At 52.8% G+C, this 13,606-nt stretch overlaps 2 protein-coding genes across 2 annotated transcripts; both read left to right on the forward strand.

Annotated features, from left to right (window-relative positions):
* Positions 1 to 1,476: 1,476 nt before the first annotated feature.
* Positions 1,477 to 3,422, forward strand: NCLIV_024450 (putative ubiquitin-conjugating enzyme e2; the record flags this gene model as incomplete). The annotated part of the gene is made up of 4 exons (XM_003882640.1): positions 1,477 to 1,491; positions 1,858 to 1,967; positions 2,290 to 2,590; positions 3,357 to 3,422. The coding sequence occupies 4 exons, from the start codon at positions 1,477 to 1,479 to the stop codon at positions 3,420 to 3,422; spliced, it is 492 nt and encodes a 163-aa protein (XP_003882689.1).
* A 4,291-nt stretch (positions 3,423 to 7,713) lies between these two features.
* NCLIV_024460 (putative Na+/H+ exchanger) lies at positions 7,714 to 13,606 on the forward strand (the record flags this gene model as incomplete). Its single annotated transcript, XM_003882641.1, has 10 exons — positions 7,714 to 8,005; positions 8,279 to 8,598; positions 8,963 to 9,063; positions 9,323 to 9,451; positions 9,976 to 10,091; positions 10,745 to 10,844; positions 11,326 to 11,470; positions 11,855 to 12,365; positions 13,051 to 13,127; positions 13,415 to 13,606. The coding sequence occupies 10 exons, from the start codon at positions 7,714 to 7,716 to the stop codon at positions 13,604 to 13,606; spliced, it is 1,983 nt and encodes a 660-aa protein (XP_003882690.1).

The following is a 13,606-nucleotide window of genomic DNA, read 5'->3' on the forward strand; positions in this document are numbered from 1 at the left end:
TTGAGGAGTTAGAAGGGAGTGTTTCTTTTTGATCTGTGTTGTGTTCCAGGTAGGAGCGAAATTTCGGTGTTTTTGTCGCTCACACAGCGCTTTTAGCGCTTTAACCTGGCGTCGCGATGAGTCTGCGAGACCGTGGAATCCCGCCGAGATGAAAGAAGAAAGCGGAGAAAGCTGAAGGAAGCGAGATGAAGAAAAAGAGACAGCGACACAAAAACGGAAGAAAGATGGTGTGACGAGCAGTGCAGACAGAAGATGACAGATGCGAGACACGAACAGCAGAGAGAGGGCGAGGCCGATTTTTCTTCCTTGCGTGGTCATCCGTGCATGCATGCTGTTTCTCGCCCGCTCACATCCGTGCTTTGAGAGACAGAGCAACCGTGCCGTTTTCTCCTTTTCCACTTCTTTTCTGTTTCCAGAAGTCTCTTCTTCCTCACTTTCAGCGGAAGAAGAGAAAGCGACATTCTGCGAGAGGACGCACACCGGCGGGGGGCTGCCTCGACGCCTCGTTGCCTCAGTTGTTCAGCGCCTCTCTGCGTCACTTCTTCTCAAACGTGTATCTTTTCCCTTTCCTCCTTCTTCTCTCTTCGTCTCTCTTCGTTCTTCTTCTCTTTTTCTTCGTCTCTCTTTCTTCTTCTTTCTTCTTTTCTCTTTCTTCTTACCTCTTTCCTCTTTCGTTTCGCTTTTTTCTCGCTATTTGTCGCACCCCTGACTCCAAAGGGGTTTCTCAATCGTCGCCCGTAGTAGCTCTCACTGTTGATGCCCCTACGTCTCGCTCGGCCTCATCTTCTGCTTTTCCATTCCTTCTTTCCTTTCCCATCTCACTTCCTCTCTCTTCTTTTCTCTTTCTTTCTCTCTTTTCTCGTTTCGTATCTTTCCTTTCGTTCTCCTCGTGTTTCGTCCCTGGTGTTGAACTACTCGGTACTCCTTCTGCGCCTTTTGCTGCGTGTTTCGCTCATTGGGAAATGCAGCAAGTCGATTACCGGTGTCTCTACGTTGAGATTTGAGCTGTTTTTCCTCTTCCTCACTTCCTGCTTTTCGCCCTCAAGAGGAAACAAAAAGGATGTGCCCGTGAAGCCAAGACCTCGTTCAGAGGAAAAACGCGGTTCGAGGTCGCGGCGACGCACAACTGATTCCCCCGACCACATGTCGCCCGGCCTCATCTCTATTTTTCGAAGCGAAGCGAAAGAACGCGATAACTCTCCAAACCTTTTCGTTTCCCTTTCGTCTTTGCGTCTCGTTTCCCTTTCTTCTTTGCGTCTCGTTCCCTTTTCCTTCGTCTTTGTCTGCCGTCTTTTCTCTCGTGGCCTTTGCTCATCACCAACGATTCCCCAGTTTTCTCTTTCGACGCTGAGCTCTCTGCTCGTCAGATCTCCCCGCGTTTCGTCTGCCTTTCTCCCGGCGGCATTTACGCGGCACCGACTTTTTCTGTTGAGCCTTTCCATCGGTTCCTCATCGACCCAGCTTCTTCGTCGAAAAATGTCGACAGTTGCAGTAGGTTGCCGAGTTGTGAAGCAATCTCGGAGACGCCGTTCTCGATCTTCTTGTCTTTGCTTGCCTTCATAACTGTCAGCTTGCCGATACGCTGTGCTCGTGCACTTCTTAACACCCCGTAAGAGTCTTCTTCCTTCACCAGTGCGTCGACGACAGTTATATACGTATATATATAGGTAGACAGATATGCGCCTAAACCCTTGCATGCATTCTGTTCGAAAGCCCTACAGTGACGGATTTCCCGTTGTGTTTCCTCTCGCGCAGGGGTGGTTCACTCAGTCTCTCATCTTTTCTCCGTGGTTTCCTTCATGAAACTGGATGTTCGGAAGCATGCTTTTGTGTACCTTTGCTCTCCTCGTTCTTCAGAGGCGTCGCATCGTCCAAGACATTTCGCGCGTGACGCGCGACCCTCCACATGGCGTGCGGGCCTCGCCGTTTGCAGATAGCATGATGCATTGTCACGCCATCATCCACGGGTGAGAAGAAAGTCGTTTTCGTGGTTTCGGTTCCTTTTTCGAACGCCTACGCGTGCGGTGTTAAAAGGCGAAAAGAGGAACGGGAAACGAAGTGGTGCATCCGCCCGGTTCGTGGAGTCTGTTGCGCGTCATCCGTGAGCCTCCGCGGGAGCTGTGGACACTCGCATGCGTCCGCATCCAACCGGAGTAGGTAGGACGCGTCTTTTAGGTTTTTTCCTTTGTTCCTTTTCGAGAACGACTGCGTAGTCTGTCTCTGCCCCGACAGGGTCTCTCCCTGCTTCTGTCGGCTTACTGTTTTTCTTTCCCTTTCCCTCGTGCACAGACCGGAAGACACGATATGGGAATGTGGCACTTTCCACTTGATCATCACCTTCACGGAGGAGTACCCAGCCTTTCCGCCTAAAGTGCGTTTTCTCTCGCGCCTGTTCCACCCGAATGTCTACGCGGACGGCCGCATCTGCATCGATATTCTGCAAAACCAGTGGAGCGCCATGTACGACATCGCCGCCGTCCTCACGAGCATTCAGAGTCTCTTGAGTGACCCGAATCCGCACTCACCTGCGAATCCACAAGCCGCAAAAATATTTGTCGAAAACCGCGAGGAGTACGATCGTCTTGTCCTGGTGAGTGGGCAGCGAACACAAACAACTGGGAGGCGGGAACGCGTAACAACGCGCCGCAGGCCTGGTTTCTATCTGTACGCACACCCGAACAGAGCGGCAGACTCACTCGCTCCTGGCGCAGCTAACATTGAGAGAAAACCTCAAATTACGTCTACAATGCATATCGACATGTGTCGCTACAAATGTATTCATATATATATATATATATATATATGCTCGTGCGCTTGTGGGGCTGGCCCTTCCATTTGTAGCATGCACTGGCGTCGATCCGTAGGTCGTAGGGAGCTGGACGCAGGCGGTTAGACAGGCTGTTTCTGTTAGTTAGAGAGCACATGATACCAGGCTTCTTTGTTGCACGTTAGAGTCGAGAAAGCGGTGGAAGATGTTTTGTCTCTACAGCGGAGCGCAGCTCTCGACCGACGCCGATGCATGCGTGGTAGTGACCGGAAACGTCGGTGAAGGGGTCTCTCGTTCGCAGTTTGAGAAGCAGAAAGTGCGTTGTTGAAAAACGCACCGAGCAGTCTTTCGAGCAGAGATGACCACAAACCGTAAAAGAATCCCTCTGGGCACCTTGCTGGAGAGCAGAGGGTCAGAGCCGTTCGGGTGTCTAGGCAGCTCCCTTTCTCTCGACGTGGGCCTCTGTGTTTTCTCGACTTTGCCGCCTTCCTTCGCTTCCCATGTCATCGCTTGTTCTCGCGTTTTTTTGTGTCTCCTTGCGCTGCCGAAGATGTCTTCACGCCCTTTCCTCTGTGTGCGATTCTCGCAGCAATGCGTGGAGGATAGCTGGTCGGTGCCGGCGCTTCCTCCAGGCATTTTGAACGGCGATCGCTGAGACGCGATCTTTGCTGCGGAAAACAGAGCCTCTGGCGTGGCGCGTGTGTACGAATATCTTTTCTGCCTTTAATCGACCTTTTGTGGCGAGCGTTGACCACGAGGTGGACTGCCGTTTAGGTCTGGAACGTCATTGTTGACCGGATTCAGGTTCTTTTGGCGTGATGCTTTTGAAAGGTGGGAATCCAGATTGATTCTCAGCGGCGTGTCCGGTGGACGTTGTTAAGGCATCTGTTTGTAGCCGCAACACGGCGGGCGTCTCGCATTTGAGAAGCATCGTGTCTTTCCGTCCCCATTCAGGATTCGGCCTGGGAGGACGAGGTGGAGCTTTCAGCGACACAGGGGATTTCTTTTCTCGGCGGGCCCGTCATTTCTCCGGGCCGTACGCTGCGAACGTTTTTACCACGGCCGTTTCTCAGGTGTCCCCAAACGGATGGCGAGAAGGGAAGCGCAAATCGTCATCCCCTTCACGTTCTGGATAAATATCAGTATACCATTGTATCACGTGGTCCTCCGATCCCATCTGATTTGTGCGTGTGTGCGCTGTATATACACTGTAAACACATTTTTGAAGCAGGCCGTTTTGTGCAGGGTTGGGCTGCTTGCTTGGGAATGGGGAAGTAGCAAATGCGCGAGATGGTTGCATCGCAATCGAGACAAGAGCTGCCGAGTGTCCTTGTTCGCTGTCTGCGACCTACAGTCCGAAAAACCTTTTAAAAACCACCTCTAACGCGACTTCTGACGTTCTGATACGGAGAGCGGGCGGGCGGCGGCTCGCCTGGACAACCCCTCGATGTGACACGCCATCCGGTTTTCCGCTTCGATCTCATCCACTGTGAGGCAAATGTGAAACGTGTATAGTTCTGTAGAGGAAAACGAACTCGACAACATCTATTGCTTCCGTCATTCTTCCTGGAAACGCCGGAACTTCACAGTTTGCTCGCTCGGCATGTGGCGTCGGGGGTGTTGGAACGTAGAATTATCCTCGCCGTCAGTATGCATGCTTTTCAGAAACGTAAAAAGGGACGTGTAAGACGCCAGGGAAGAGCGCGACACGAATATCCGGCGCACAGTCATATTGCACTTTTTGCGAGCCTTCATTTGAACAGAGTCCACGACTGAGTCAGCACCTGTTATGAGGATTGACACAGCGATTCAGTTGGAGGGAGAGCGCGCCTCTGGCAAGAGCACTGAACACGTCGATCTTTTTAGTCTTCGAGAAAAAGACCTGTTGCAAACTCACTGCGTCGCCTGGATTGGCAACCTGCCACTCAACTTGTGCACGACCCACCGGGAAAAATACTCAAGAACCCTGACGAGGAAAGCACGCGCGGCAAGTCGAAGACGGAGACGAAGCGCAACAGACAACGATTGAAAGGCACAAATAGGGCAAACAGTTCACGCGACTGTAACCGCGCTCACTGCCTTCCTCTGGACCTATGCGTCGCCGGAGGCGACAAGCAGACACCAAGACGCGCCGTTACCGTGCGCAGAACGGCTCACTATAGAAAATATGAAGACGTGGAACGGGGCCGTCGTTCCGTCGGCACTTCCGCCAGTACGAGCTGAAAAAGCTTCGACACCTAGACAAGACAGAAGGGTCCACAGAAACTTCTCAGAATCCGAAGAAGTTCCATAGCAAGAATCCGTTTTGTGTTCGGGCAGTGTAGCCACCGAGTACGAGGCCACGAATGCCGGCCAGAAGCAAGTTCACACGGCAAAGGCCGCCTCTACAGTCTGTGTTTTGGATACCCTCAGGCAATAATGGTCTCAACTTCTCTCGGTGAATCTTTCCTTCTAGGAAAGCACTCTGGTTAGGGCGTTCAGTTCTGACATCTCTCCTGGGAAAAGAACCTACACGGACCCGCCCAGCCAAACCGCTAATGAGAAGAGGTTCCAAGCTGCCGGACTGTTTCCGGGAGTTTCTGTCTCTTCCAGTGTTCCGGAATGCTCGTGGTACTCTGGCGCATTTTGGTAAGCGTGCTACGGCCTCTGTGTGTGTGCTTCTGCGCTCTCTTTGATTGCATTGGTCGTCGCCGGTTCTGCCGTGCTCTGTGCCTACTTGTACAGAGCTCCTCCCTGCACAACAGAAGCTGGTCCTCCCCTAGGACCGCCCGCAACATACGTGTTTCGCATCCGTACCACGTCCTCATGTCTCTCTTTCTTTGTAGAAATAGAAATGTGTGTGATATCCATGCGCGTCGGCGAGGCTTCACAGCCGTCGCACGCGCAACTGAGACATCGTGGAGCGGTCGCGGTCGCTACCTGGCAGATTGCCGACGTCTCTGTGCCGGGTTACACCTCCGCATTTTCTAGGTTTTTTCTCTGGCACTGACGCCTGCTTGTTTCCTTCCAGCATCCGCGCGAAGGTGACTCTCGCTAGCGAGAGACGATGCGGCACGACGCGGAGACCAGAAGCCTCGCTGTAGTGTCGTCTCCGCCGTTGGGTGATCGCCGGAACCAACCTGGAGCACGCGAAACCGCCGGTGACCGCGCAGGGGAAGTGCGCTCGCTTCTCGAGAGATATCCACGTTCCTCCCTGTTTTTCATGCAATACCACACCCTCGTCAACAAGAGGAAGCTCGCGGAATGGCAAAAAAGCGCGTTTTATTCGGCACCCTTGGTAACACTAGAATCTGGTGGTGTGCCTCTTTGTGCTCGTGTAGAGACACGCCCGCTGCACGCGGCCGGCTACAAGAGCCAGAGGGTCTTCTTCGTGGGTTTTTGTCCACCTCGCGAGTCCAAAAACATGTGGAATTTGTTCGGTCCACTCCTTCCTGAAGGTCGCGCGGCATTATTCGCCGCCTAAACAGACGAGACGTCCCCGGTAACTTCTTGCGGGGGCATGTAGGAATGTGCACTAGTTCGCGTTGCAGAACAGAACGTGGATACCGGCGGAACTCACCCTGGTGCTCGGTTTCGGCCGTGGAGACAAACGCAAGGCAACGCAGGAGAGGCGGGGAATCTGGGCTGTGTCGCGCGATTCCGAGGGGCTGGTTCCCTCGTTTTCCTCGATGGTGCTCTCCGATTGTCAGAAATCTCGTCAGCACAATTGGTTCGTGATTCGGTTTCAAAATCCCTGTATGAGGCGCGTTTCCAGAAGCTTCCGCTCGCTGCTTTCCTGGCGACCTGAGACCCCGCGACCCACGACGCTTCGGAGCAGGAGAGGCAGCTGTCCAGGCAGGACTCCACTCAAGACATGCGACTCCTGCAGACTACCAGAGCTCGCCATTTTACGCGGCTTTTCGGAATTTCCGGCAAGACTGCTGTTCTGGACCGCGTCTCTTCCGCAGTAAAAACGTGTTCCCTGTGGACAGAAACGCAAACTAGAGTGTTGTCTTACACCTCGCTTTACGAGAGAGTCGCCGTCATTAGCGTTTCTCGTCGGCGCTCCGCGCGACAAACCCCCATGTGCAGAACGCAGCTGCAAGAGGCGATCTCGAGGCAAAACGAAGGAAACCAACAATCGACCTCAATCGTCCGGTCTTCTCTTTCTTCGACACCGCCTTTTCAACTGGAAAGATCTTCACGGAAAGCAGACCGGAATATGCCGGTGTGTGTTTGGCTCGGAAAAATGCACGCGTCCTCTGCTGTACATACACCTCAATGAGGACCCTGCTCCATATACCGAACATCTGCCCCGCCTACTTTTTTTCACTGCCATGCTGATCTTCTTTCCTCCTCTCTCCCGCGCACCGCGGGACAGAGGGAACTCGGTATTCTCTAGAAGATGTCGCCTGCTTCCCCCTCCGTTCCTCCTGCTCTCGAGTGTCTCCCTTGCTCTCGCCAGTCTTTCTCATTCCCTGCCTGCTTCTCGCACCTTGCTTGCTGAGTCCCCCTCTCTCTCGCTGCCTGCGCTTCTTCTCGCTTCCGCCTCCGACAGCCTGTCTGGACACTGGGCCGGTCTGTTTCCTCTGCCGTCATTCTTTAACGGAAACTCCACGTCACCTTCTTCCAGCGATTCCTCTGGCAGCGCAAATGATCACCCGCCCGCGCCTGTTTCCGCCCCGGAACCTCCCGTGCCACCCCCACCCCGTGTAGCGCCGCCCGCCGGAGCTCCAAGCGTCATTAAAGAAGCGTCTGCGTCAACAGACGCGTCTTCCGCTCCTCTCGAGGAAACGGATTCTTCTTCCTCGGCTTCTCCCCCTCCTTCCTCAACCGCTTCGTCGGCGCCTTCGCTCTTCGCGCAAGATGAAGCAGACAAGAAGAAAGAAGACAAGTCTCCGTCGAAGCTCGCCACTGCGGCTCCGACGGCTGCTGAAGGCCTGACTGCTTCGTTCACAAACGTCAACATGCTTCTTCTCGCGCTCTGTCTCCTCTGCTGCTTCACTCTCGGATACTTCATCCACATGAATGTCATTCCTCACCTCCCCGACTCTGCCGCTGCCATGCTCACGGGCGTCTTGTTTGGGCTCCTCGCCAGGCTCTTCGGCCCGTCTCCGTCAGAGAACTCGTTCCTTCACTTCGACCCTCAGTTCTTCTATTTCGTTCTTCTTCCCCCCATCGTCCTGGAAGCAGGCTTCTGCCTCAACAAAGCAGCCTTCCTGTACAACCTAGGAGCCATCCTCCTGCTCTCGATTCTCGGTAAACAAAACCTTCCGATACACACGATGGAAGTCTTCCGATACACAGTCCCCCTCTTCCGACCTGCGTGCTGCCCCAATTACTTTTCTCTTCACTTCCGGCTATCTATCTATCCATCTATCTATCTGTCTATCTCTAGATCTAATGTGTAGCTGCAGATCTGCAGAGGTGCGGGGCTGTATGGAGTGCCGGAGAGAGACCGGTTTTGTTTAGTTTGTGACTGGCTTCTGTTCTTTCCGATGCACTCTTTCACTTTTTTCGTTTCCTTTTCAGGCACGCTGCTGTCCACTGTTGTCGTCGCGCAAATCACTTTTTCGACGGCGCACATTTCCGGCCTGGAAGGCCCAGCACACGAGATTCGCGGGTTTTCGTGGGCTTTTGCCGCGCTCATCAGCGCGACTGACACTGTCGCGACACTGAGCATCATCGGCAGTCCCAAGTTCCGCCTGGGGAAAAAGGGAGTGGACTTGTACAGCATCTTAATGGGGGAAAGTGTGCTGAATGATGCCGTCTCGATCGCCCTCACCAGAAGCGTCTTGAAACTCTTCTTCACTGCCGACGCCGCTGTCGCCCAGATGGCCTCTGGCATCGATGTAAGCGAGATGAAACCGGGCGACAGGAACTGTGCATGAACACTTCCCTACCAATATATATATATATATATATATATGCATAATCTGTCGCGTCGTAGGGCAAAAACGCGTGTATGAGTGAACGAAATGCTGCACGTACATTCATGGAGACGTACCTGGAAACCTATGCACCTACATATTCGATTATACATATAAATGTGGGTGTAGGCATATGCACATGAAGATATACATGCATACAAAGCGTACGAATGCACTTTAAAAAATATATATGCACACGGGTATGTTTGGGAAGCGGGGCTTATCGATGTGCCTCGAATCTGCAGCTTTGTAACCAATTCGCGGATTTCGAGCGGTTTCCTTTCAGGTGATTGCGGATTTTGTGTCCGTCGTCGTCGGAAGTCTCGTGGCCGGCCTAGGTCTGGGCGGTCTCTGCTGTTTCTGCTTCCGCCACTCGCAACTCAAAAAGTAGGTTTCCTGCCGCAGGAAAGAAGCCGACTTTTCAGAGGCAACAGGCTTGACAGGCCAGCTTCTCTCCCCTCCACGCTGGAGACCGTTGCCTCCTATTTCAGCGTCTCAGTGTCTCGCTCTCGGGTTGTGTCGACGGGGATCTGGACAGCGACTCCCCTTTTATTTCGGCTTCTCTACAAAAGCTCTCGTTTCCCCAATGGCCTTCTCCCTCTGGATCTCCCCTTTTTCTGGTTCTTTCCTCTTTTCCTCTTGTCAGGCTTCCGGAATACGAACTGGCGATCACACTGCTGACAGCCTACATGGCGTTCGGCGTGTCAGAATGGTTAGGCTTCTCCGGCGTCGTCGCTCTCTTTTTCTGCGGAGTCATGCTCGGACACTTCAACGTGTAAGTGTGCCGATTTGCGTGAAAAATCGCGACTCTCAGAGAGCATAACAAGTTCCCCATCCGCGCGTCGCCGAGCGCGTTCTCAAGATCTCTCTCGCGCACGTCTCGACTCCGTTCTCTGCCAGCCTTTTCACTCTGCGATTGCAGCCACGCCCGTGTCGCCGGCGGATCGCGCGAGCTCGGTTCTCGTTTCGTCGGGAAAGGCCTGTTTCTCCCGTCCAAAACCGAAAAAACAGACGCGCACTGCATTTCGCCTGAGAGTTAGAGCTGAAGCGACACCCTAGGACTCTCCGCTTTTGGCTGCACGCAACGCGTGCAGGCCTGGAGTTACTTCCAAACCTGCAAAATGTACTGTGTGGATCCATATACATATGATTACCTAGCCTTGAAAATACACTTCTCTACATAGATACGTGTTTCGAGTGAATCGGAAGACTCTCTGAAGCAACGCCGTGTGATTTCCTTTTGTTAAAAAAGAGTTGTTTTTTTATCGCTGTGCTTCGCTTTCGCCGGCTTTTCGGCAGCCACAACCTCTCTAAGAAATCGAGGTATTCAATCGACACGGTCTTCAAGACGATTGCGTTGATCAGCGAAAAAATCGTCTTTGCTTATCTCGGCGTCGTCGCGGCTGTAGGAGTTGGTAAGTCGAAAAAACAGGTGCTTCTCAAACTTACACATCTCCCTGGGCACGCCTACTCATGCGCATCTGCTTCCCGTTTCCGTCTTCTTCGTCTTTGTGCGTGCCTTTCAGTCCATCCGTATCTCTCTATGATTATGTCCGGCTTCCTAGATCTATATGGATACCAATTCGTAAATCTGTGTCGATCTCTATCTCTTTGCGCTGTATATCGCTCTCGCTCTTTGTCTTACAATCTTTCCCTCTTTCTGTCTGCCTATTTCTCACCACAGACAGACCAGTTTCTGTCTTTTCTACCTGTCTCTCTCTCCACCGATATGTCGTCTCCTGTATAGGTTTCTTGCTTCCACGCAGAGAGTGTATGTACAGCGGACACATATGCTTCGAGCCTGTTTCGTGGCGCCGCTACCAGCTGGCCTTCCAGTCCCCGCACCCTGAAGGCTTCATTGTCTTCTTTATTCTTCTCTCTCTTTCGGTGAACCTATTGCTCTTTTGCGCTTTGTTCTCATCGTTTCTTGTCGCTGCGTGGTTCGTCTTCGTCTCTCGCCGCCTTCGAACCCCGTTTTCTATCGGTGAAAAGGGACTGAATCCGTGCCGAGTCTCTCGAGTTTCTCAATCTGCCTCTGGAAAAGCCTTTGCTCTGCTTTCGGTCGCAGGCGAACGAACCTTCAACATCTTTTTCGTCCTCATTGCGCTCGGCGCATGCGCCGTCAGCCGCGTCGCCTGTGTCTTCCCTCTCTGCTTCATCAGCAACAAGTCCGTCTTCGGAAAAAAAAACCTCGCTCCTTAGGCATCTCGCGACTCGCTCTCCCCTATCAGTCCATTTCGGAGTCAAGCAAACAGAGGCACAGCTACTTTTTTGCCAAAACCATCTAATATATATATATATATGTACATAGAGAACATCTATTCATACAACTACTTATGCTTACAACTATTTATATATATGTATATATATGTATATATATGTATATGTATATATATATATATATATATCTGCATGCAGCGACACCGCTGTCGCGTCGTCTCTGTCTTCAGACAGGTGCGTGTGTGGGTGATTGTGGATTCGGTTGCACATGCGCGAGCACAGAGAAGAACGAGCGCATTTGTTCGTTCCCGTGTGGATTTGATCCCGGCGCCGGAAGTGCCGTTCTTTTTTGCTTGCAAAAGCCTGCGAGAAGCGTCTGCTTGGGGCGCCTTTCTCTGACGAAGAACATCTTTTTTTTCCTTCGCGCAGGTTCAGGCGCGAGGAGGAGAAGATCGACTGCGGTCAGCAAGTCCTCATATGGCTGGCCGGCCTTCGAGGCGCAGTTGCCTTCGCGCTCGCCATGACCATTCCGTGCAGCCACGACATGTGGCGAGCTGTCTGCAGGCACAACAAGGTAACTCTTTTCTTTTCAACATCGTCGCGGATCCCCGAACATACACGCGGTTCGGTTGTCTCGCTTTTGCGCTTTGCATGCATGTCGATGCTGCCTACGCATCTCCACAGATCCACACACACATGTGGGTGCGTCGTGTTTTTTGCTCTCGCATCTCTTCATATACACCGCGTCCTTTCTTCCCCTGTTCATTTGTACATACACCGCAGACACATACCTATACCCACGTACATGAGAATGCGTACTTATATACACAGTAGGTGGATACGTAGACGAGACATCGGCGCGGCCACACACACTGTGTGAAGGTTGTGAGTTGAGGCCTGGACCTCTGTGCGTCTTTCAAGAGGGCTGCGCGAATTCGTGGTCCTTGTCTGCTTTTAGGATTTGGTGGTCACGACAACGCTGGTCTTGGTGGCGATTACGACTCTGGGGATCGGCTCAATTCTCGAGTACTCCGCAGTGAAGCTTGGCGCTGTGCAGCCGCGCCAAGAGGGAGTCGACGGCAGCGCCGCCCTGCTGATGCATGCGCAACCGGGCGGAGAGGGGCGATTTCGCTCGCTCGCTAGCAACGGCGAGAAGGGCCGACGTAGACAGAGCAGTCCTGGAGAGACACAACCCGCCTCGCTGGCCTGTCTCTCCTCGTCCAGCATCGCCACTCTCGACTCTGCCTCTGCGCAAGCAGCGTGTCCAACTGCCGGGGACGGAGCAAGAGAAGAGGGAGAACGAGAAAGGAGAGATGGAGGAAGAGACAGAAGTGGGGAAGGACGAGGCGCAGAGAATGAGGGAAACGAGTACTTCGCAGTGCAGTGGCACACGCAGCACTGGGAAGGAGAGAGAGGTTTGCCGGGACCAGAGAGAAGGAGCCGCGGGAGCGAAGAGGATTTTTGCAGAGGTACGGAGAGGGAGGCTTGGGAAGCACCAACACACACACACATGACACACGTGATCGCACGCGAGAAGACAGAGGCGATCCAACTTGCACGTGGATCACTGTTTCTACCGATGGGGGAAGGCCGCGCATCCTACTCGCATATGCACATGTACACCCATATGCACACGTCCATACATTTAGAGAGAAAGGTAGATAAACTTGTGTATGTGTGCGTCTCTGTCTCGTCAAAGATACGTGTATACGACGTACGCCATGTCGTCCGCTTTCTTGTTTGAAACAGTGGATAGACCGTCTCTACGCACTTTTGTTGATTTCCATCCGACAGGAACCAAACCTTCCTCATCCAAGTGTTTTCCTTAAATGGTAAAAACGGTAATGCGATATATATATATATATATATACATATATATATATATACATATATATATATATATATTATGCCTGTGTACCTGAGAGTCTAAAACATCGGAGCAGAAAAAAGGTGCAGAACAATTCCAGTTGAACGCACATGTAATATACGTATGTCTCTCTACATGGATACACATATGCTGCATCCATGTCTGTATCTAGCTTGTCTTTCTCTCCTCTCTACCTGGCTCTGTCTCTCTCTGCGTTGATGAATTGACAGGTTTCTGTTTCGGTCTGGACTGTGGAGTTTGTCTGGTCTCTGGGGTGCCTTTTTCAGAGGATTTTGACGAGCGCGGTCGGCCAGTGAGCGCATGCGTTCGATTTCTTTATCGCCTGGATCGCGAGTATCTCCAGGTGCGTGACCCGAGAGGCAGAGAGCAGACAACTTCGTGCCGCCTTCCCATGTTCCCTCTTGCACAATTCTTCTTCCCGGGGAGGAGACAAAGCAGACGGGACAGAAACTGGCAGAGGGGAAAGGATAGAAGCCCTTCTGGGTTTTTTAGAGAAAAAAGGAGGGTCTGGCCGTTCATCTCTCTCTTCCTGGTGTTGAGCTTCCAGGTTTCCGCTTTTTCGTGAACGGGTGTAGATTGTGCCATCCTCTTGCTTGTCTTGTCTTGGATTCCGCGCCGGTTTCTTCGCAGCGATGGCTGGGCAGCGGCGAAGAAGAGAGCAGCCTCTCCGAAGAGGATTTCTCAGCGCCACCGTTCTCGCGCGCTCCCGCAGGCACGCGTGGCGCCGCTTGCTGTCCGAGCAGAGACGCCGGGCTGGCGGACCCCAACGTCCTCCACGCGAAACGCGCGCCGCCTTCGCGCAGTTCCCAAGCCAGGCACTGA

Source organism: Neospora caninum, chromosome VIIb (assembly GCF_000208865.1).
Source record: "Neospora caninum Liverpool complete genome, chromosome VIIb".
NCBI lineage: Eukaryota > Apicomplexa > Conoidasida > Eucoccidiorida > Sarcocystidae > Neospora > Neospora caninum.